Source organism: Serinus canaria, chromosome 3, assembly GCF_022539315.1.
Source record: "Serinus canaria isolate serCan28SL12 chromosome 3, serCan2020, whole genome shotgun sequence".
Lineage (NCBI taxonomy): Eukaryota > Metazoa > Chordata > Aves > Passeriformes > Fringillidae > Serinus > Serinus canaria.
In genome coordinates this window covers 44,161,363-44,186,743 of record NC_066316.1, presented here as the reverse complement: position 1 = coordinate 44,186,743, position 25,381 = coordinate 44,161,363, and the positions used below count along the sequence as shown (strand labels likewise).

The 25,381-nt window shown below is 36.5% G+C and overlaps 1 protein-coding gene across 3 annotated transcripts in view; it reads left to right on the top strand.

Annotated features, from left to right (window-relative positions):
• The window catches only part of ARID4B (AT-rich interaction domain 4B), an 88,118-nt gene that overhangs the window by 5,470 nt on the left and 57,267 nt on the right, over positions 1–25,381 (top strand). For all 3 annotated transcript variants that reach the window (XM_030235990.2, XM_030235988.2, XM_050971983.1), the window contains exon 3: positions 24,668–24,778. In XM_030235990.2, the coding sequence (XP_030091850.1) occupies positions 24,668–24,778 (111 nt within the window). The remainder of the gene's footprint in view (positions 1–24,667; positions 24,779–25,381) is intronic.

Sequence of the window (25,381 nt, the reverse complement as noted above, 5' to 3'; positions counted from 1 at the left end):
TGAACAAGTGATCAGAGGCAGTTATTGACTTCCTGGTGCTTGCATAATTATGTAGAAAGGAAAGCAAACACCACTTGCACCAAGCAATTACAAGTCACGTTGGAATAATCTATGTTATTTTGAAATTGTTTATTTGCACTTTTTAAATGCTAGTCTTTGTATATTTTACAGTGGCTAAACAGCATGGAAGTCTTGAACTCAAATCTGCATGGGTAGTATGTGGCTGTTGAATGGTTGTATTGGTTTATAAGGGCTCAAAGTTAATTAGACCACATAGTGGAAAAAAGGCTGTCTTACACTGAGAAGACTGAAGTTGTAATAAACTATGAGCATTAGTATAGTTAAGTTGCCTGTATTATTATCTTCAAAGTTGGTGAAGGATTTTTGGATCAATGCTCTCACGGCAGCATGACTATTGTATGAGCATACTGTCTAAGAAAAATGTTAGTAGGCAGAATAATGAATGTGCATATCTTCACTGGAACACTTTGGGATGGTTATTCAGTTCACTTTGTAATCCAAAACAAGTATTGTATACATGCAGAGCAGAAGCATGCTGTGATACACATTGCATGTCTGTTTTCAAAGAAATTCTGCATTGTAGTTGAAAAGCCCTTTGAAACAAAATGCAAAGGTTTTGATATATTGAGCTTTACTGTCACTATCAAATACTTAATCTGAATGCTTTGCTGATTGAGTAAATCAGAAAAATAGTACTAACTTTGAGAAGGTGGAAATTATACTGTTGTCACAAATTGGTTTCAAATTTTTTGTTCAAATCCTACAGATACACACATTTTCCTTAGAAACATATGCTTTTATAATAGGCTAAAGAATAAAAGGGAGTTTGAGGTGACCTCATTGAAAAAGTTAACAAATTTGACAGAAAAACCTAGGGCTTAACTTTACTTGGCACCCTGATGTTATACACAGCCATCCAAATGCTTGATTATTTGTCAGTTCATACTTACTTGAAAGTAGTTAACCCACTTTCTGTTCACTACCTGTTGTGAAATGCAACAGTTGGATTCTCTGCATTTCTACTTAATAGGCCCTTCAGCTGTTTTACTGAAATGTACAAAGCTGAAAACCATGGATCTGGAACTATTTCTGCCTTAAATGTGATTCAGGTCACAGTTGAGAAATGTTGAGAAGTCAGGTATTGTGGCTGTTTGCTTTTTAATTGATGTGCTTAGGTAAAAAATACTACTTTTTGCCTTTTCCACTTAGCACTTAGTCTTGTCCAGTTACCGTGCTTGCTGTCTTGCTTGGATATGTGCATGCAATGGATTTTTAAAGACTTCTAGAAGACTTCAAAAGGCCTCCAGGGGACTGAGAAAAATTGTTTAGCCCTATGCATAAACTAAATGTTAGTGATTTAATATGTGTTACCATAATTATTTTAAAAGGTTTTGATGGAAAGTCATAAATCTGGGTAGCTGGGTTTTTTGTTCTTTTTTCTGTTAACATGGGGTGACCAGATGAGGGGATATTTCAGGGAATTCAGGTAAGGAAAAGACAGCAAGCCACTTTGATATTCAATACTTGACAAGACATCTATTTTCCTTCTGAAGATTAGTTTGAACCAGGGGAGAAATTCAATAAAGAGAGCGCTATTGTTTTTTGGTTGTTTTTTTTTTTTTCCTTGGCAGACTATAAAGCAGTCATGACCTGTTTAGCAAGAAGTATTTGTAAGCAAGCTCTGAAAGCCAGTTGAGAGAATGTCAGAGCAGGGTGGTGGAGGGTGTTGCTGAGTTACCTGTAGAAAATTGGGGCTGAGATGAGCCGGCTGCTTTATGTGCGACCACTTGGGTAACAGTGACTTCCTGAGTGAGTATCTATTAATTAATTTAATGTGGAGTACTATTTTGGGGGTACCTGAACCTGTCTTTACTATGAAGAAAATTGTGCTTAATTATGAAAGACATTTTCCTTACTGTGAGTGAAAGCAGTAGGAAGGCATCATTCCAGTTAACATGGAGTTACTTGCTCCCACTGCTGTTGCCTGTGAGCCTGTATTTGCTCTAGGATGAAGATGGTAGTCAGTACGTTAAAGAAAACACTTTTTGGCATCCAGAACTCCCAGTTTAGGTAGTCTTTGATTGTGATTTATACAGATCTCCTTAAGGAGTAACTAGAGAGAGCATTTATCAGTTGTCATTTAAGCTAAGTGTGAATGCAGACATCTATAGAGCTTTGTTGCAGAGCAGATCACCCAGGATGGACAAATGTGAATAACAGTGTTCTTGGGCAGAGGAGTTTGCTGTTCTTACTGTTTAATCTGTTGGTTTGTCCCCCAACAACTTAAAGCAAAGGATTTTGTTTCATAAGTAGTTTGTCAGATTAAGGTATTGTGTGGTTATGGAAGAATGCAGTCTTGTCTCCTTTTTCTACTCTTGGCTGTTTATTCTCATTGTCTTCCGTGCTAGCAGTCCATTTGTGTGGTGCCAGAGCACAGGGAACTAAGCTGAAATTAGAAACAATCAGATACATAGACTCTTCACTTGCAGACTGTTCCTGCCCTGCCTGATGCCGGGCAGAGGAAGAAAGGGCACAAAAGCAGAAGTGCACCAGAACTGATTAGGATTGGTTTTAATATCCTTCCCCATCCCTCTGCCAAATTAGCAGTTTACAGTCATTAGGCTAAACATTTTGTAAACTCCCTACAGGTGAAATTGCCATAGAAGGTTTTTTGTGCTTTCTCGATACCTAGAACACCAGACTTATTTACGGGTTTGAAGTCCATAATTTCTAGAAGATATTGAGTGAAAAGATTTAATTGAATTGATGTTGTATCTTGAAAGGAATGAATAAAATTCAATTTTCAATATGATAAACATTGATTTCAAAAAATTGAGTGATTTTAAAGAAGAGATGGTATCAGATGAAAAACCTCATTTTTTGAGGCCAGTATAAGCTTTGCCTTCCCTCCTCCTTCAAGTTCTTCTTCAGCATTTGGAAAGAATACCATTAATAACAATTATGTTTCTTTCTACCTAAATTAGAGAAACAGTTGGTATTACAATGTTCTATAGAAAGATATTTATAAATATTAGATTTCTGTCCTATAAAGGTGACAATTTCTATATGCATTATATCTATAATGCATTTTGACAATAGGTACTTTTACCAATGGATGGAAGATGTAAGCAATTGTGCTACCTTTATTCCAAACTTAAACAATAGGTAATGATAATGTGGGGAGAAGTTACATCACTCTGATAAGGAAGTTAAGGCGAATTGAAGTAAAACTCCCATTTTTTTTCTTTTTTGCATGTGTTAAGAAGCTCTGTGTATTTATGGGTAGACAAGTGGGGACTTGGTGACAGTTAGGTGTTAATGCCAGTTGGAGATGGTAGAGAGAGGTGTGTGACATTTTCTGCTTATTACCACAAACTCGATGCAGATATTTGGATGATAGGTTATCTTCCTTCCTAAGAACTGGTGTTCTGGCTGAGCTTTTATCTGTGATGCTTTCCCCTTTCCCTCTTATGTGTCCTTCTGACTTGGTATTCCTCATCATTTAAGACAATCCTTCTAAATGGGATTTGGGAAATGGGATTTGACTTCAGTAAAATTCAGATCCAAGTGTATCTGATGCAAGGTTTCAGCTGAAATAAATAATATAGTAGAGAGTAATTTGTTTTTTCACATTCTCTTCTGATTTGAAAATAAATGTTTCAGTTTGTGGCGGGGCAACCTGATCCATTGTGATAATTTTTTTCCTTCCTATTTTCAGTTATCCTCTCAACAGCAGTTTGCAAGCACTAAATCTCATTTGTACATTTAAAATAGTCCACTCCGTGTTTTCTTTAAAATAAATGTAGAATACATTCTTCTAAGATTTCAAAGAATACTTTAAATTAATTTAAAATGGTGGAAGAGACTTTCCAATATCCTTTATGAGCATTTAAGTGAAAGAGTGTTAAGTTAATCTTCCTGTTAATGCTGTGACACTTAGGTTGGCATAACTTCTTTTCCTGGGAGAAATGATAAGGGATTGAGACATTTTTTAAAATAAGTATGTGTTATACCAGCATTTCAGAATTCAGAAATTTGTAATGGAAAATGTGTTTTCACTTTTTAAACTTATTTTACTGCTCTGTTTATTGAAAGATAGATGTTGCAGCAATATTAAATGAGTGTAACTTCAAATTACATCACTAAACTTAAAAATAAAATAGATATCCTTCTTAATCTTTGTACTTCCATAAATGTAAATGTATTTGTGAAAACATAGCAATAATTTTATAAATTTCTGCTTCAGTTTTTTTTAGAAGGTTGCCCTGCTATATGGGCATCAAGGGAGACAGTGAAATACTGCAGCCTTACTTTTGGTTAAGTACTGTTTGAAAATGAGAGTTTGATATGTACCAATACTTTGCTGCCTGGAACAGAGACAAAAATGGCAACAATAATTCAACTTCGAGTAATTTCCATTTTCTAAATGCAGATTCATCCTGAGGTGCTCTTCTGGAACTTTGCAATGACAATCCACACACCTTTAGACATAGAACATGATTTAGGTAACCCTGTGGTGTCTTTGTCTTCTTTGCAGAATTTCCTGCCTATTTTCCTGCAATGTTGGACAATTTTAAAGATATTAAATCTTGGATTCTTTCCTTTACTCACAGATTACTTGTCCAGTATTTACATTACTAAAATTCGAGTAGTACAAAAGATTGTCACTTGGTGACATACTGTATTGGATACATGGGTTGAAACCTGCAAAGTCACTCTTCAAATATATATTCTGATATTCTTGATCCATTTTGGAATTGGAGTCAAGGCTCCTGCCAAGTGTGTTCCCTGGAATAATTTAAACATAAAGTTCCAGAAAGTATTATGTATATTAGATGGCTGTCTACACTAATTCAGTTTTTCATTGCTAGTAGCTCTTTGGCTGTTGCTAATATTCTGATTTCATTTTACTTTGCCTGATACAAGCCAAAATGTTGGATTGATAAGGTAAACACATTTAATTTATAAATATTTCATAAGCATTTTATTTTTAAGAATCTGTTTCATATATTGTACATTTAAAAAGTACATATTTTTATGTTCACTTGCTAGTGTGGGTGGTTTAGGTTTTTAGATGCAAGTAAGGTGCTGCTTTTGTTACTATTGTAAAACAAATACTCTTTTGGTAACAGAATAGTAATAATAATATATATGAGAGAGATAGGTGTATGTCCTGCTATGGCAGACTTTTTCACTGGTATTGTATGTGGCATTGATAACATCTAGAGAGCAACTCAAGTGGTAGTAGGTCATCTTTAAATCAGTGAAATGTTTTTATTTGTGGCTCAAGTAGCACTGATTTTAGTTCAGTAAAATTATACCTACACTTTTTTACACTAAAATAGAGAACAATCTTCCTTTTTATCACTTGAGTAACTTCCTATGCAGCATCACGTATTTGAGCATTTGAAACGGTGTAATGAAATCCTAATTATGGTCTGCCAATAAATATTAAACATAGCATTCACTATGTGGAATAAAAATGATCCACGATACTTAAGCTGGCCTCATCAAGTTTCTCTAGTTATGTGTATTGTATTTACTTAGTTGGAGTATTGAGGAAACAGACCAGCTTTTAAGATCTTCATATAAATATACATATATATTAAAACAAACAAACAAAATCCCAGAAGGAAATGGTAAATTTCCTTCCCAGGTACTTGATTCCAGACAAGTCCAGGTACAGTTCCAGAACTATGCTATCTTACTGCTGTAGCTGGAGACAAAATTCATGTTTGAGCAAAATTCATGTTTGCTCAGAATTGAACTTGGGGAAAAAATCTAAACCACTGCAGTACTTGAATGTGATGTGCAGATGGGACTTGTGTTTACAAAAAAAACTCCTTAGTCTAAAAGGAACTGCGCCATCTTTCCTTTTTTTTTCTGGCAGTTTCTCTTCAAACAGCTTTTGTGTCCACTGAAACAACATTCCAGCCAAGTAGTACGTGGGTACATCAGTTGCTTAGTAAGGCCGGTGTGAATGCTTTAACTGGGTATTCCTCTTCTAGCAGGGTGATGCACAGCATTTCTGTGAAAATAAGTATGACATTGGGCTGATTTGGCATACAGTAGTACTGGAAGTTCAGATTTATCCTTTAGGCCAAGTATTTCAGAATTTCTCTTCAATTATCTTCTTAGACTTAGGAAAAAAAACCAGTGATCATAAGCACATAATTAATTAGAATTTCATTGGCATATGAAGTTGATACTGTAACCTGGTGATTTGATGGAGACACTGATATTTTATTGAGACTCCTCCATTGTGTCTTGGAATTGAAGACCTCTTGAGATGTCTCTTGTTCAACTTTAGAGAATGGAACAAGGTTTCATGTGGAAAGTAACATTAGAATTGTTGACATACAAAAGACTATCAAGTAAAACTTAAGGCAGACTTTTTCCTCTTTCACTTGAGTAATCCTAAATGTTACTTTTTGAAAAGAGGCTAAAAAATGAAGGTTTTAGTATAAGAGGCTTAAAGACTTTCAAGAAAAAAACTGGGCTTTACGTAATAGCTTCAGCACACTTGAAAGCAGTGAACAGACTCTTACACTACCTATGCAACTTCAAAAATTTTATTCTCTGTTCTTTAATATGTTGAAGAGTTTTGTGGAATCTGAGCAAGGATCTTTCTTTAAATAGTCACTCCCTGGAAATGGCTGCCATTAGTCACAGGCTAAGCCAGCTGAAGATGTTTTGGAAACAGGTGCAGCAATGAGTAGCCAAAGAAACAGAAGTATTCTCGGTGGATAAATTGGATAAAAGGTATGAAACAAGTAGTTTAGATTCTTTAATTCCTTGAAGTCTGAAAGGTAGCCTAGCTAAATACTATCTGCATGTATATTGTTCTTTCTCCCTATATTTCTACAGTGGCACTTAGACTTCCTGTGTAGCATGCATCTAAAATATGTCTTCATAATTATGCAGCACTTGACAAATCTCCTCCAAACTTGTCTTCAGCTGGGTATTTCTGTTTTCTTAATATCTGTTTTATTTTTAATGCAGGCTTGGTTGGCTATGGATATTTTCTGATGGAAAGTCTTACATAGCTGTTCTGAATAGTTGCTGCATTGACTACATTTTGCATTTTTCCCCCAAACCTCCTTTCACAAACTTAAATACTGAACTCTTAGTCTGCAAGATGAATGCTGTTGGGGAGAGGAATGAGAAAGAGAAATTATTAATTTTATTTTAATATGCTTGCTAATGACCATGCAAAAGTATTTGGCCAGTAGTATTCTCCAAAAATGAATTGAGATAGGAGAGAAATTTGCATGTGTGCTTATGTTTGTTAAATTTTTGTAAGTTAGGAATTGTATTCCTGCAAGTTAGGATACTTGTAAAACTAGCTCACAGAAGAATATTATTAAAGAATTTTTTATTTTTTTTTTTTTTTAATGATGAAAAAATATAACTAAAACCTGTGGACTTGAAATTTTAGTCCTCACTTTTCTTTAACACATATGCAATTGTACTAAGTTACATATGCCTTACTCCTGAAGAGGGATTTATTTCTGTTAATCTGTGGAAAGTGTGATATACAAATAAGTTGTTGGTTTTTTCTTTTTAACATGGAGTGTGAGGGAAGGATTCACAATTTACTTAATTGTTTGAGAACTCTCCATTTGAAAGACAAGTGTATTGTGGAAAATAATGTTTACATTTTTTCTGGAAGAGGACTACCTAAGTGAAAATCAAGTTTATTCAATTGTAGAAGTAGTCTGCTTGTGAGCATTATTATAATTTACTGCAGTTTTCCTTGGTAAATTATTTGTGCTAATTTCTTGGCTGCCCCAGCTAACCAGTGTCCTGCTTAGTTAAGACATCTGTGTTCTGCAAGGATGTGTATATTTCGCCTGACAGTAGTGGCCCAATAGGTGCTGGTAAGAAACGTGAAATTTAACAGAAAATAATCTGGGGCCTTTTTCTCTTTGAAACCCAGATAATTAGTTATGTGTTTATAATTGGTTATATTGCTAAAATCTTAACCAATCTGCTCTTCGTGGGTGGAAGTTATCTGTACTCTTAACCAACTATTTTACTGTAGTGGCAGACCAAACCTAATTGTAATTGTTTTTTGTGCTGCTTGGCTGCTTCTACATAGTGCAAGTGTGCATAGAGTAATGCTAATACTTCACTTCTCTTTAGCCCTGTTTGTGTCTTGTCTCTCATTGTCTTTAATGTAGTGCCATGGGTTCTGTAGCCTGTTTCTAAGGAGATTTGAAGATAGAGTTAAGAAATCTTGTTGCCAATAGTCCTGTTCATTTTTCAGGTACCTATAGCGTCATTAGAATATTAGGGGAAAATCAGAACATTGAAAAACTTCGGCTCATGCAACTCTTCTTACGTAATCTTATTTATCTATGTATATATAGTCACCTTTTTCTTTGCACATGCAATAGTTGTGGTTGCTTTAAATTTTTAATGGAGTTTTTCTTTCCCTCTTTTCCTTTTTTTTTACTGGGAGAGGAAGCTGAAGAATTTTTTTACTTTTTTAATAAGATGTAATGCCTTTATAGAAAGATGAATCTCCATATTTCCATAAAAGAAAGCTAGTATGGAGATAGATATTTGTATTGCAGTATAATTTACTGTCAGTTCAAATATTGTAAGACTGTTCAAAGATTGTAACACTTCAGGTGTTTCAGGTGTTAGAAAATACAGCCTCTGCATGGACTAAGGTGGAAGCACTCTTGATACTTTGCGTGCATGTAGTTATTTTATGCTATTTGTATCTTAGCTAATGTAATGTAAAATAATTTTTTATTAGAAAGTAGAATCTTATTCACAGGAAGTTTGGAAAAAAAAAAAGAGTATTTGTTAAATCCAAAATGGGGAAAAAAAAGCACAAAGGAAAGGATTATCATCAGGACACTAAGAAATACATCTAGACTGTATCATCAAAGAGACCAGGATAGATAGACCTGTAAATGATAATACTTGCAATTTTAACTTCCAAAAATTTATTCAGTAAAGGTAAATAAAGGTAATAATAAAAGGTAAATAAAGGTAATAATGGTTAAGTTTACACTTACTTTTATACACACATAAACACATATGTATATATTTTAATATCTAGAATTTACCTGCAGTTCTTTAAAAGTTTCTGTTTGTCGGCTAGCTTGCCTTTGAATTTCATTACAATTGTTTTCTATTAGATGTTTCAAAAGCATAATTGTGGCATCAGGAATTCGAGGAAAGCCAAATATAAAGGCTTACTGTTTTAAAGCCAAAAATATTGCACTCTTGGTGTATTAGTTGTTTTATCCGATTGAGATATGTTTTGTTAGCTCTTGTGTAATGTTTCCCTTGGAGACTCAAGAATAGCATAGCAGGTTACTGGTGAGGAATAAATGGCTAGTTTAGACCAGGAGTGAAGATCTGTCAAAATGTTCCAAAAAAGGATTCCCTTAATGCTGAAAATGAAGGAGAAGTGTAAGGATTAGTGTGTATCTAGTTGAAGTCAAACATTGTCAAAATCCAAAACAAGTGAAAAGTATTTTTAGTTTGGCTAGTTTACAAAATGAGAGTTTTAAAAGTTATTGCTGGCACTGACCTAGAAAGGAAGACAAGACTGTTGGTCTGTGCATGCTAAATCTCCGAAGCCAGTGGAGAAATTGAGGATATTTTTTCAGAGCAAGTAACTGGAAAGCAGAGGACAGCCTGGTTTGCTTGTTCTAAAGTGCATCTTCAGGTTCTGTTACTTGTATTTATATCTTAGTGAATCTGAGCCTTGCACTTTGTCTGAGATGAAAACAACCTGTTTGGAGAAGCCAGGAGAAAAGCAAAAGGCAAGTTGGTAGAGAGAACTGGAGTTTTTTCTGTAGATAAGGTATCTTTGTGCTACGTGCTATTAATTTAATATAGTCTGAAATGGAGACTTAGATAACTGTATCTCCATCAAGTCTGAATTTATCAGAATAAACTAGATGCCAGAGGTGTAATTGAAGGAAATTATCTTTGCAGCGATATTGACCCTTCCTTCAGGTGATGTTTTTAATTGCAGTGTCAGGCTCTGTGAAGGGGGAGAAAGTCTGTATATTCATATTCCTGTAACTGCTGTGCTTTCAGGTGCATGTGCTGCAGAAAAGTGTCTGTTGTTGCTGTTAAACCTAATGGGGCTGCCCTCTGCAAGGCAGTGACTTGTGAGCAATCTCGCTTGTCCAGCTGTATGGCTCTGGGTAATTTTCTTGTTCTACTGCAGATCTCTGCTTCTTGAAGGACTTTTCAAGTCTGCCTCAGCACTGGATCATCATCTTGATACAAGTTATCTGTAGTCCAGTCACATTAAATATCGCATTTTTCAGGAAAGTCAAACCAGGTAGTGATTTTTGACAGGACTAATCCCTTTTATAAATTGAATTAAGTAAAGTGCTCTTTTGTAGTAAATTTTGAAATTAATCTTGAAATTAGTTCTCAGTTTACAACTGGACTTCTTCTTTTACAAACGTAGATTAATTAAAAATTCTTTTGTTCTGTGATCTAATGGTAATGGTATTTTACTAGTTCTCTATAAGAATCAAAAGTTAGAGCATTCCTAGAGAATGCTCAGTTAATCTGCTTTGTTTGCAAATAATGTGTGCTGGATATAAAACTTAACATTAACTGTTTTTTTGAGTGCTATCCAAGTAGATTAAACTTTGAATACAAACTTGTGTTTGACCTTGCATATACTCTAGTGCTGAAGTGCTTTCAGCCAGTTTAAAGCCACTTCAGGGTTTTATTGGAGATGTTTGACCGAAAGCTATTTGTTTGACACTCAGATCATTTGAAGAGACAGCTTGACTATAAAGATATTAAAGAAAAAGAAGGTAGGATGGTAAATGTCATCTTTCCCATCCAGCTAAGGGTCCCATACATTCAATTTTTGAGGTTTGGAAAAAAAAGAAATTTAAGTGCTAGAGTGTGCAATGTAAAGGTAAATATAGAAAATGCTATCAAGCACCCACAGGAAAAGAAGAAGATTATTTTCTAATTTTTTAAATTTCTGTGGTTTTTTTGCAACAATCTTGAGTTCTAAATTATTGTGCAGTACTGCTTCATCTTGTCGTTTGGGGCAGGCTGCCAATTTTCCCATTGAGTTATCTGCTCCTACTTAGTTAATGCTGCTGTGTGATCTTGCAGTGAAATGATACAGTGTACTACAGTGAAAGAATTGCAATTTAGCAAAAGCAACAGAAACAAGTGAATTCATGAGTTGAAGCACTTTAGTCCCTAATCAAATGTGTATCAGAACAGATGCAAAAGGAAGGATGCACAGGGAGAGGCATCCTCATTCATTGGATTGCAGTTTGGAGGGCCCAGGCTTTTCCCTTTAACACTTGTGAGTTGCTAATTTAACTCACAAAAGAAGTATGAAAGAACACACCATCTGTTTTAACTGCTGGTGGTGAGCATCTAGCAGTACACATCTCCCCCCCACCTTTCCTAGTTTCAGAAATTTAAGAACTGCTGTTGGCAGTAGGTAGTGTGTGTCACCAACTTTGATTATTTAAACTCATCTTATTTGATTTATTTTTGATCATTACTTTTTTGTTGTTGTTTTCTGCAGGTAGACAGAGATTTTAGAATATTTATCTTAGCATTCTTGGCTTTCTCAGAGGAGTGAATAGGTTCAAGCCTTTTTACTAAACCAATTTTCTTACTTTGCATAATGATCAAAACTCCATCCTGATGATTATTCAGAGGAACTAGGAAAAAACAAATAAACGAGTGTGACTTGCATGTAGAACAGTTCTGTTTGATTAGATTTCTACCTTTAAGAAGCTATATACTTTTGCACCAGTTAGGTTTTAAAGCACTTATATTTTTAGAAGTTTCCTGTCAGTTCTGTAGCAATCAGGCTACAGATTGCTTCTTGCCACATGTCAGCTCATAATTCTATACAAAGCATTCATATTTTGATTCTTATACAGGTAGTTGTGTATTTTGGTTGCAAATACAGCAGAAACTCTGTTAGTAACTTCTGACTTCAAATAAGATTTTTTTTTCTTTTTAGTAGTCCCTATTTTTCTTCTTCCCCTCCTGAATTTAACTAAAGGGCCTATTCCACCTGTTCCTTTGCAGAGATAAAACATTGACTGTTGCCATTTCAGAAATCTAGTAAGAAACTGCATTAAATACAAGCTATGTTACCAGGTTTTTGTAGGCACTAAGAAAAATGCATTATGAAATTCTAATCTATTATAATGGGATGTCTTTGAAGCTAAAAACCGCGCAGCTATAATAGCCACAAGATTGCAGGATTTCAGAGCAATGAATAAAAGTATAAGGCATGGCAGCCAGCTTTGGCCTGCATAATTTGTTGAGAGGAAGTGGGGACTGTCTGCAACAGTTGAGCTTTTAAAACTAAAGTGAACAGATTGTTGCTGAGTGGAGTTGTGTACAGAGTATTTTTAAAATTAGTATTATGGTAAGTTGAGCTCCAACCAGAGATGAAACCATGTGCATACTTCCTGTCTGTCTGAGACATCGTACGAGTGCCTGGGGGTGGCAAAATGAGTTTTGACATACATCAGCACAAATCAGAAGTGGTGAAGCTGGTATTTCTTTGACTGAGTGATTTTTCTGATTACTTGGATAGGCTGTTTTGTGTATGGGGCAATTCACGGAATCTTGAAAAGCACAGGTAATTGTTTAGAAGACTTCTTGTTCTGTAGCTGCCTTTTATGAAAATAGTTTGTTTTAGCTGTGGGGGTTCCTTGTTGATTCAGAATTTGAGTGTGAATACCTATAGCCATATTAGGCTTAGTTTGAGCTGCTACCTCAAAAGCTGCATGATCATCCTTTTAGTGTGTATTTAGTAAGGCTGTTAATTTAAAGGTTCAAAGTGGTGGAGTATTTTAATTGATCTTATGATCTCTTCAAGCAGTTAGTTACACGGCATATTAACATCCTTTTTTTTAACCTAAAAACTCTGTTCATCCTGAAGCTATGGGATTTTTAATGCCCTAGACTACAAGATTAAAGGTCCCAGCAATATTGTTTTTTTTCCCTTGCAACGGAAGAGCACTTGAGTCTGACACTAGGCCAAATCCAGTGAAGGACTCCAGCTAACCTGTGCGTGTTTGTGGTACTTCTCAGTGTGAGAGATGGCACTGTGAAAGTCTCCTCTGTATTATAAATGTGGGCATGTGGCACTGGGTGCTCTGTCACTTGACAGAAAGAATTTGGTAAGAGTGCTTTGTAAAGTAGGGTAGGTTCTGTTGGATGGTTGGCTCAGAACCTATCTGCAAACACTCCTGACTCGTTCAGGCATCTCATTTCCTCTAACGTGCTTCATGTCATGAATTTGCAGTAGTTCAGATCCTCTGGAGGAGTGAGGCTGGTGCTTTATTCAATGAGTCAAGACTCCCAGCACATCAATTGGAGAACTTTGCTGCCTTCTCATCTAAGGTTTTAGTGTCTGGGGCTGAAGGCAGCCAGCAGGCTGGGCTGGGGACCATCAAAACTTGCCAGTTTCATGGTGCGGTACGTGTCGCGTTTGTGGTTCACTGCCTTTGAAAATGGAACCTGCTGCGTTGCTGTCCCCGCCTCTTGAGGGGGCAGTCCTCGGAAAAATAGCCAAAAAATAAATGGAACATGAGGCAATGTCATATTTCTGCCAAAAAGGCAAATGCCGTACTGGAATGTTAAAGTATTACTTGAAAATTGTGTGAAATTGTATAGGCCAATTTTAGGCACCAACTAGGAAAAGTATGTGAGGTAATTAAATCAAACTCCAGAGGGACAGTTCAAAATACAGGGCCTGTAGGTAAATAGAAATACTTACGGTGTAAATTTTATGTAAAAAAATAAGTTGTTGTTTTCTTTTAGAAATAGTATTACTCTAAGGAGTTGCATCTCCTGAAAGTTACTAAGGAGAAGTACACTTGTCTCAATTTGCAATATTGTTAAAACAAGAAATAACAGTAGCGAGGAGTGTTTAGATGAGAAAAGCCTGTAGCACTGCAGAGTGCAGGATATTCATTCCTAAATGGAAGAATGGGTGTTGCAGACACCTGTTAGGAATAACACAGCTGAAATGATCCTGCTGAGAGGAACGACCTTGATAACCTTTTATGTGTTAATAAGTTTTTGTTTGTTTTTCCCAGGAATCTCATCCATTGAAACGTAACATTTAATAAAGGGGTTAGATGAAGTTATTTCAGTCTCTTTGTAGATATTTCCTAAACTAATTTTCATAGTTCTTTCTAAGTGTCTTGTCCCTGGCCAGCAGTTTTACACCGAATTACTATGCAGCAGTGGAGGGAGCATGGCAGATGTAAAATCCACTCTCTTGTCTAAAATTTGTGTTGCTGTGAAATCAGACATTTTTTACTATCCTACTTTTGGTACACTCTTGTGTACAGTTGGTTCTCTGCTGCAAATTCATTTTATTCCAGAAGTACAGTGCACAAGTTCTTAGTTCCTGAATGCCTGGATTTGTGCATAGCCTTCAGATTGGTTGGGCTTAACTTACTAAATAATGTGTCTTGAGGAAGGATTGAGGCTCAGTAAGAAAAGTTCTCTTTTTTTGCTTTGTTTTGTATTTCTGTTTTTTGTTTTGTATTGTTTGACAGTTGTGTGTAGGTTTGGCATTACTTTTTTGTACTCCCCCATCATTCTTCTAGCTAGCAACAATGGCGAAAACCAAATCCAGAGGCTACACATTAATTTTTTACCCGACTAATGTTGTGATTTAATGTGTTACTCTGTTAAAGATTTAAAATGGTATTCTAAAAAGTACTTTATATTAAATTACAAATCAGCTGCAGTCATGATTTCATACAAATATAAGAAATAACATCTTCAATGCTTAGAATTTTGGAATATAACTTTATCAGTACATATTTAAACACTGTCAGACAAATGAGATCGTAGCTGTGTTTAGTGAATTGACTTGGGTCGGTGTTTCAGAAATCTCATTCTGCTCAGGGATTTTGAATTTTATGTCATTCCTTCAGTTTTCCCTTTCTGTTCTGACTTAGGAACAAAAATAACTCCTCCCCCCTTTTCCTTCCTCATAGTCAGTTTAGAAAGTGTTGTACAAACAATGGAAATAAACCAAGGCAAGAAATTTTATTTTGTATCTGCAGAAAAAGGAGTCGTGGTTTAGAGTTGGGGTTTTTTGGGTGTTGGTTTTGAGTTTTGGTGGAGTTTTTTTTTTTTTTTTTTTTTAGGTTCAGTTTTTCAATTTAGCATTAATTTGCTTCTAAAATTTTATACAACAGAAAATAGTTTTTAAAATTCATGATAATAAACAGAATCTTAATATGCCACAATTTCAGTGAAAAAAACCCCCCGGTAATCATCTGATTTTAGTATCTGTTCACTGATCTTGCTCTTGCTAGTTTTACTATCTAAAAATATTTCTGTTAACTAAAATGTCAATATTATCAGTTACCTAGAATACAGACAAGTCATTTCACACACATAGGGTTTCCTGTTCTGTATATTGTTATAATGAATTTACTGTGCAACTAACTTCTTAAAAAGAAAACAATAATTAAATTGTCTTTGGCTGGAAATAGAAATAATGCCCAAGAATTATTAAATTGTTTAAAAATAAGTTTGTTTGGTTTTTTTTTCCTCTTGAGATTTCATTGACTGTTGTTTTTTCAGACTTTACATAGTCACTTCATCATGTTGCTCAGGAACAGCCTGGACTGGTCCATTTGATTAAACAATCAAATGATCTTTGTTCCAATCCATTTGGAATGCAAGCATATCATTAGTATATAATTATTTTCAGTGCTTTGAAACATCCCAAGTTTTTCATAGCAGCATCTCTAGACTCATCTGTGGCACATTAAAAAAAATAATGAGGCAAGTTTTCCAGACCTAATAATTTAAATAATGCTCCTAAGCAACATCTGAATCTTTTAGTTGGCAAAAGGGTGTATAAATTGAATTTAACTTAGATAACTGCTAAACAGGTATCAAGAACATATTTTTGTTGAATTATTTTACCCTCTAACACTTTACTGATTGTTTCCTTTTTTTGACTTACAGTTCTCCATACTAGAATGAATTTTGGTTCTTGCGCAAAACACAGGAAATATGAAAGAAGTCTTTAAAATATTTGTGATTAAAAGTCTTCATTGAGAAGCTCCTTATTTCAAATTAATTTTTCCTTTTTTATCTGTACGTATGTAGAAACTGTTCAAGATAGAAATGTACAAAAGAGTCTGACCAAAATGAATGAAATTGTATGTACCATTTTACACTACTAAGCTGTAATGTTAAATAGTTTATTATTTAGCTAAACCTTACAGGAAAAAAATTGCAATCTGGTAGCTATGGCAATAATTGACTTCAAGAAAGATTTTATATTTAAGGGGATAAACAGCAGGAGTAGCCATTCAAAATATCTTTTCTTCATCTAGTCTTTCAGCAATACAGAACAAGACCGACAGAAGGAATTGTAAAGAATTGGCATTATTTTTAGAGAGCTTGATCAGCAGTTCTGGAGTGTTTTTATTAAATAAAACATTTTATAAAGTGATATGCTATACTGATAGAAAGAATACAGATTTCCATTCTTAGGTCTCAAAGTACTGTAGAAAAACATCAAATACTTGCCTTTGAGTAAGGTGTGCATTACCCCCATTCTGCAGACTTGAAAGTTGGTACAAGCCTGCTGGGCCACATCATGGTGCAGCAAGTCCGTGACCAAATTAGGAACAGAATCAGAATTCATGGGGTTTTATTCTGTATGGTAAGGGGGAAAAAGAAACCCAAATGCTGTAATTTTTTAAAGCATAGTCACCTTTCTGGATTTGCCATTTTGAATAGGAAATGAGGTAATTACAGTTCAGATGTTTGGAAATTACACTACTCAGTAAATTTCTGGATGGAGAATTGAGCTGCTCCTTAGCAATGATTAGGACAGACTAACTTTTAAATTCAAACTGTTACTTCTCATTTTCTTAGTAGAGTTAAAATATTTTTATAATTTTATTCCTCAACTTATAGATCAAAAAAAAAAAAGAAATTGGTTCCATAAAAATTCAACTTTACATGGGTAAGTAAAGATAATGCAAATCCATTCTGCATTTAATACAGATATAATAAATAAAAGAAGTATTACTTGCAATTACTGAGTTGAATTTCTTGTTTTGGGTCTCTTGGTCCTTCATAATCTTAGAACCTGTAAATCCTTTCCACTGCTCACTTTTCTTTGGAGAGGAAAATCAGTTTTTGACCCCTTTTAAGTCTTTAAGAACTTTAAATAAGCTTGGCACTGGACTGATCAAACTGAATAATTTGAAATAAAGGAAAGTACCTGCTTTGCACCTGTAGGGAAGGCTAAAGCTGTCAGAAGTTGATTTAATGCTTCCAGACCTCAGTGCACTAAGCTCTGGTAATTTCCATCTTGGTTGAGGGGACACACAACAATGATATTCTGCCACAGTTACGTGCTGTATAATGTTTGCTTACAAGATTGGTGAGGTGTTACTTGAAACTTCCTGTAGATTTTAAATCGAAACTGGCAATAGGTTTCATTACAAGAACTCCCCTCCCCCCTCCTTTAACTTGTAAATGTTTGGTTTGGTCAGGATGTTTCCTACCATAATTTTTATTGGTGGGCAAATATATATTGATAAAATTGAACCATTTTCCTTCATAGATTTATATATATATATATATATATATATATACACATACATACATACATATATATATAGTTCTGCCTTTCTGTGACATGTACAACAGTAACAAAATCAAAAAGTAAGTAAAAATCAGATTTTTTAACCAGAAGAAAATATGCTCAAAGCACACTCTTACTCTTGGGCTTTCATGTAGTAGCCTTTTCATGTGGAAAACATCACTACCTTTTATTCTGTTTTGTAGTTTGCAAGTTTCTGAAAAATTCCTCCTGCTTCCTGTTGTGGTGTTCCCATTTCTGGAAAGTGGATGATGGGCCAATTGATTTACTTTCTTAAAAGGAATTTTTTATTTTCTGGGCTTCAGTTATTGTTTTGAATACTTCATTTGCCTTTGAGGAATTGTGTGCCTTGGTGATACAGTTTGTAGAAAGGTTTTAAAAGTTTCTTAGCTTTGTTGCTCTGGAAATACATGAGATGTATTTGAAATCAGCTATAAAGATACTATCTGCAAAATTGAGTATATTAAAAGTGTTATAATAATAGTTTTTCCTGAGGATGTCTGCTATTACTATAAAGTTGAACATCCTCTGAACTACAGCAGATAGAACTGTAAGCAAAATCTTGCACTCCTAATTACGCTGTGATTTTGCTTATTAAAAGATTCTGCAGTGTGTAGGTAGATCTCTGCTGTTGGGTGGAACTTACTGCAGTTTGAAAGTATGTAAGGTAATAATCTATAAGTTAAATGCATTAGTATTGGGGGAGGAAATTTCTTATGTGTATGTGTTTTATTCACTTGTGTTCATGAAAATGTTTTTTCAGAACTTGTCAAGGAGATGTTGAATTTATTCTTGTTTAAAAAAAAAGTTTTTAAAAACTGAGTCTTTTCAAGCCTTCATTGCCTCAAAAGCTTCTGAAAGCCAGTTGAATGACTTTGAGGTAGCTACTAATTCTGCAGGATGGAAAGGGAATTTAAGGTTTTGGCTATGTGAAATTTTTTCTCTTCATTAGAAGACTTGAAGATTTGGCTTGGTTTTGGATTGAAGTAGTGGGGTATTGGTGGGTTTTTCTACTAAATTATGGGACTGGGATGACTGTAGATGGCATAATCTGTGTGTGTATAATGATTCCACTTGCAAACTGCGTTTCCATCTTAAATTATGGACTACAAACAAACAATGAGAAAATACTTCCCTTGGAAAAATAACTTCAAAATACCATAGGCAGTAGGAAAAAAGTTTTGCCACTGCTCCTCATGCTTACTCTGGGTGAGAAAAGAAATCAGATTTTGAACCTTCTGATGTTTCTTTTTGAAACTCAGTAATAATGTGGATGCCAGGTGGGGTCAGGAGGGAGAGGCTATTGAGTCTTTTACAAGTTTTCCCTGAACCTTGGTTAGTGAAATTAAACAAATCTTAAATTTTTAAAACCAACCCTGTCTTTTCACTAATTGTGGGATAGCTGGCGTGGTTTTTGCTTGTTGAAAACATAGTTTCTTGACTTAAGAGTCTTGTAGAGTAGATAAATGCTGAATTTTGAATGTATACTGTAAATTGAAATCTTGGCTCTTCAGACTTCATATACGTGAAAGACTGAGGGAAAGTTTTTCTCTTTGTATATTACTCCAAAAGCAGTCCTGCAGGCTTTCCTAGTAACCACGTCTGCTACGTTTCTAGATTGAATACTTAATCTTGTTTTCATGTGGTTTACTTGGAACATCCTGTGCACGGTGCAGAAGAATACAGATTAGGAGATGGAAATAATACATTCCCACATACACTGTAGTAGATGTGCTTATGGGCAAAGCCCAATGTAAAGCAATTTTATCAGCTGCTGTATGGCATGACGGACTCTACAAAGGAATTTGAATATAGTAATGCAGCACAGTTGAAAGAAGAGATGTGAGGGTGATTTCATCCCACGTGGATGGAAAAATATATGTGTGTAAAAAAAATGCTGGAAAACCAAATTCGTTACAGCTTTAAAATGTACGTTAAAGTGTGATGCTACCATTTTAGATGCAGTGTTAAAATGTGTATTCCACAGTACCTGGGAGAGGTCTCTGTGTTTTCTCCCTCATACATGGAAGACCAGAACTATTAATACTGCTGTAAATATCCAAATTCAGAAGATGTGCAGGATGTTTTATGATGTGGGCATCTAGCCATTTATCAATCCTTCCAGGTATAATCAGCTCGAAGGCTGGAGCAGCAGCCTGCTTTTCCTGCCAAAGAAAATTCCGCCACTGAATTGGTGGAAATTGCTGACTGGTCACCTAGAGACTGCTTCTTATTTAAGTGGTAAACCAGCTTTTCAGCTGCGGCAGCCTGTGCTGCAACTCCTCTGCGCGCACAGCAGTTGTGAATTGAGATAGCAGGGAAACTATTCATCCTACTCCCATTAATAAAACAAAATTAAGTGCTAGTAGTAGCATGGCAGTTGTCCATTAGTTTGGATTTCCTAACGGAAAGTGCAAAACTGCAGGAAATGCTTTTCTTTTTATCCCTTCTTGCTCACCCAAGACAGCGCCGGAACTTTTTTTAACAGTAATTTGGCCGATGACTTAGGATAGTCAAGGCCAGGCGCATTCCAGCGGCGCTCCGGAGGAGCTGCACTGCAGGGCCGCGGGCAGCGCTCGCACGTTTTCCCGGCCGGATCGCGGGAGCTGGCGCTGCTGGTGCTCCGTGCCCGGCTGCAGCAGCGGCAGGCTCCCGGGAAGCCCTGCGTGCAGATTTACCCGGCAATCGCCTTAAGGGGACAAATTTAGTTTACGGCAATCCGCGCTTAATCTGCCGGAGCCGTGGGCGCCTTCGCGGAGAGGGCGAGGGCGGGCGGCTGCGCTCGGGGCTGGCTCGGGCAGCCAGAAACTTCTGGCAGCTTCCCGGCTCCGGCCCCTCCCCTTAAAGCGGCAGCTCCCCGGAGAATCGCCGGTGCCCGACTGCCCGCCCCAATGAGCCGACCAAGTCACTCGGCAGCTGTCTTTCTCCGGCTGCCTTGCCGAAGCTGGAGCGTCGGCCCGGCTGTCCCCAGCTCCTCGGGGCGCTGCTCGAACCGCCCTGGTAGCGCTCAGCACCCTCTGCAGCGAATGCTGGTGAAGGGCTCAGCCCGATCTCTTTCCAAAACAGCCTCTCCGTGCCCCCCCCTGGCTGCGGCCGCGGGCTGCCGCGGGATACAGCCCTCCCCTGGTGTCATGTGCGGACGGGTGGCTGGCTCCCCTTCGGTAGCCTGGACACATTCATGCAGACAAAATACTGATTCCTCTGGGAACCGTCTGTCAGTGGTCTCTGTGAAGACCTTCAATTCCAGTCTTCTGGAAGTAGTTAAACAAGGAAACGAACAAGCCGAGATACTGCCGTCAGCTTCACTTCTCTCCCTCTTCCAGTGTGAACTCTGAGATTTCCGAAAGAGTACATATAGAGACATAGAAACATTGACAGGATATCCTGGGTGTGTATTAAAGCTGCTCAGAATGAAAGAAGTTCATGTTCTCATTATACATGAATGATGGCGTGTGCTGGGCATAGCTTCAGTTTTGCTCTTGACAGAAGTTTACTGGTTGTAAACTGATTGTGAGAAGTTTACTGATTGTTGACAGAAGTTTACTGATAAGCTCCTGAAGCAATGATTCTTATCTTTAAATTGTAACGTGTAGGTGATTATATTCACATATAAAATGTAAATGCCAATTCACATTATCTTTTAAAATAAAATAAAGGCTGAGACAGCAATGAGTGAGAGTAGTACAGTTTTATTACGTTTTGTATTATATGGTAGACACCCCCGCCCCCTTCCCTTTCAGCATCATTGCAATTATTCTTGTTAAGATATTTTCAATATGCTTGCAATACTTTTTTCAAGATTAGTGAACTCTCAAATTCTAGCTGCATTTTCGCTTACTGGTTGGGTTTTTATTTTCTGGAAACCTGCTCTGAAAAGCCTAAAAAAAGAATAAAAACAAATCCTGATAAAACTTGTCAAAATTAAATAGGCAAAGATGCATTCAGTCTGAGCATAAGGGCACCTAATAAATGACGTAAGCACAAAGCAGGGAAGGAATAACAGAAAGGTAAAAATAGCTGTATACTAATTTTTAATCTCTTTGATGTTGGTGAAATTGAATAAAACCTACTTGAGAACAGGTGACTCAGAGTTGGTGAGAATGACGAAGTCAATTATCTTAAATTGATGCCAGACTCTGATAATTACTTTTATTTTTTAGTTTGCATTCATTATGATGCATGACATTTTGCTAATTATTTTAACTTGACACTTTCAGCTGTTACTCTGTCACAATGAGGGAAGTATCTTGGAAATTTTATTTAAGTGATTTGGGTGGGGGGAAAGCCCATGTAATTTGTCTTTCAGTGCAATAATGAAATTGCAGGAAAAAATTCAGTGTGTATCCATTGAAGATTTCACATACTGTTTTAGAGTATATAATGATTTATAGTGGTAGTTAAAGAAATCATTTCATAATTTTTCTCTCTAAATCCATTCCAATACTGTATTTCTAGTAAACATGCCTACATTGGTAATCAAATAATTCATAGGTTGCTTTTCTTAAGTTCTTTAGAGTAGTAAATATTAACTAATTTCAGTGAAAGTAATAAGAGTAATTTCAAAGGATTTAGACTACAGAATGAAATTAACTTGTGTGTTAGTAACAAGTTCTTACAGATGTTGGGTTTCTTTGAAGGAATATTCTTTCTGGAAGAAGTTGTTAAAAATTAGTGTAGTGATAAAGTAATCACAATACTGATAATTGTGATTTTATAAGAATTTAAAGTCCTGCTTTTAGTTTGGTTGTTGACTTGCCTGTTCTCTGCCATAAACAAAGACCTGAGCTTCAGATTATCTTGGTGCTCAAAATTTATTTTTTTGTTTTAGTTAGTGTCAATAGCAGTGAAGAAAAAGTGTTCTATATTTTTCTGTAAGTTCACCTTGACATCGTAGATTGGTCTTTCTGATAATTCTTTTGTCTGTATAGGGAAGTATAGATTGACACTGACAAACCAGCTCTTTAAGTTTTTTTTGTAGTAGAATCATAGCTGTGTGCATCTGTGTGGACCCATCTGGGGTCTCTCACTCTTGTTAAAGTAATCTCAGTACTTAACATTTCCTTTTAACTTTGGAAGATGAACTAGCATGAAATGCTATCACCCCTGTAGTGGGGAATGGGTTTCTTCACTACAGAGTGCAGTGGAGCAGGAGGGATGCTGCCCTTTTAGAGCTTTACTGTCTTTGCAGGAGAGTACATTGCTGCTTTCCTCTGCTCAGATTCATACTGTGGGAAACAGCCACTTCTTGGTTCCTTTCAGTACATTGCTGCTTTCCTCTGCTCAGATTCATACTGTGGGAAACAGCCACTTCTTGGTTCACTTCAGTGCAAGTGCTGACCAAAATCAAATTTATCCCCACCTGAGTCCCTCTTTCAGCATCCGTCCAAGTGCAGCAAGAGAAAAGCATGGCATCTTGCCTCAAAGGCAAGTACTGTTGGGCAAACGAGGGGGGAATGAATTTCAGAATCCTAACATGCTTAACAGATTCCTTGGTAATCTCAGCAGAGTTTTATTGGTATTAAGCCTGGATTAGGAAAGGATAGGTGTTCATGGATATACTACCACCAGCATAGTATATCCTACTCTGCATGCAGTCACGTACCACACATACAGGGAGAGAGAGCGAGGGGTTCATTAGTGCATTCATGCTTGTGATGATCTTAGAAAGTGCAGATTGATAGTGATTTTACACTACTCAGAAATATATTCTATTGCCTGCCAGTGAGAGAGAGAGAGGCTGGAACAGAGTCACTGTAAAAAGCATCGTTAATAAGGAGTTAATTCTGTAGCATCTAATGTTTCTCAATTTCAAGTTTTGTAGAACTTAAATGTCTGAAAAATGGTGCATTGAAGCATTCAAGTACACACTTCCATGCCTTCTGATGTATTGGAACTGGGAGCAGCTAGTAGGAATTACCTGTTACTGAGTGCAAGCACCTCAGTCTCAAATAGTATCAGTCTCTAATGCCTGTGAAGATTTATCTCTATATTTTTCCCACAGAGAATCTGGATGTGCCAGAGATGCCCCTTGTAAGCTGTGTTTGAATCTGTAGGGGCACAGAAACACAATTTGGCTTTGATAAGGGCTTAAATCTCTTTGCTTTGCTCTTGTCTGCGTCTCCATGGAGGCTTAAACAAACCTCATTCCTCTTGTGTGTCACCCTCTGCCTTCCCTCTTCTGACCCAGAGTCTATGAAGTGATACTTCATAAGTGGTTCAGTTATCTGGAATCTCCTCACCCAGATTATGGTAGGAGAGGTTGTGTGAGAGAAGATGGACTTCCTTTGAAGGAACTGTGCCTTCATGATCTCACTCGGTATACTGATTTGACCTATGTTCTCTTGTTTCCCACCTCTTCTGTTTCTTTTTTCCCCGTTTGGGTGTCACCTGTTCTGTGTTTCTTGTCACAAAACCTTGTTTTTTGTGTGGACCCTTCACCTTCATTGTGTATTTAGTTTCTGTTAGTCTACTACTGTACCTTGCCCATAGGCTACTCTCCTGATGAGAATCACCTTTATAATTTACTTTATTCAAAAGTGAAAAAGCAAAATCTCCTCAGAGTTTTTCTATTCACTAATGAAAAATGAACCTTAATTATTTGAGGGAAATAAACATCGGTGTCTTCATGTGACTTAATCAGGTCCTGAGGCAATTTAAGGAGACAATAGAACACTTGGTTGGTCTTCACCATTGCAGTAGAATTGATCACCTACTAAGTCTTCAGATGGTGCAGAGGCTGGAAGCCTTTGTGGTGCTTGTTGTAGATAACTGTGGTATTGTATTTATGACCTTATATCAGGAGATTATATTTGTATATTAAGAGATTATAATGATTTTCATTGTATTATCTTAGTGTTATGTTCTGTGTTTCTACTGCTGACAATTTAAGTTTCATTGGGCTGTTTTGTAATAGTTTGTCCACAGAAATTGGTGGGACTATGGTAACTGTATTGCCAGTGGTCAGTAATTAAAAAGCAGTTGTTTTCCTTTCTGTTCCAGGCAATTGATGAGCCTCCCTATCTCACAGTGGGCACTGATGTGAGTGCAAAGTATAGAGGAGCCTTCTGTGAAGCCAAGATCAAGACAGCAAAAAGGCTTGTCAAAGTCAAGGTATGCGGTTTTCCTGCCAGCACTTTTTTGAGAAGGGGTAAAAAAGTGATTAATGTTTATCATGGTGCAATGTGAAACTTTTTTTTAGTCTCGGGCTATCCTGTCCTTAGAGGCTGATGTTACAGTCTTTGAAATAACAATAAGCTTATTACTATTGGGATGGGAGGGATTCCCCCACTCCCACACAAATAAATATGTTCTGTTTCTGTCACTACTTTGTCATCTGTGTGGTTTTGACCTTCAATGCCATAGGCTGACCTTAAAGTAATTGATTAAAATGTGACAAATGTAGGCTTATATATGGGACAATATTGCCAGAAAATAGCTAAGACTACTCAAAGTAGGCTTTTATAGGGTATCTTTTACTTGAGGAGTACAGGTCACTGCCATGTAGCCGTGGCAACTAGGTAATGCTTCAGGAATAAGCTGAAACCTTTCTGCCTTCCAAAAACCTCTTGGCATATTGAGTTTTATAGAATAGCAAGCCAGGGATCTCACCTAAGCTTTATGATAGCTAGTTAATGACTGGATCAATATAAGCCACATGCAGGACAATTAAAAATTCTGCAAAGGGATTGCAAGATACACATTTTTACATTCCCT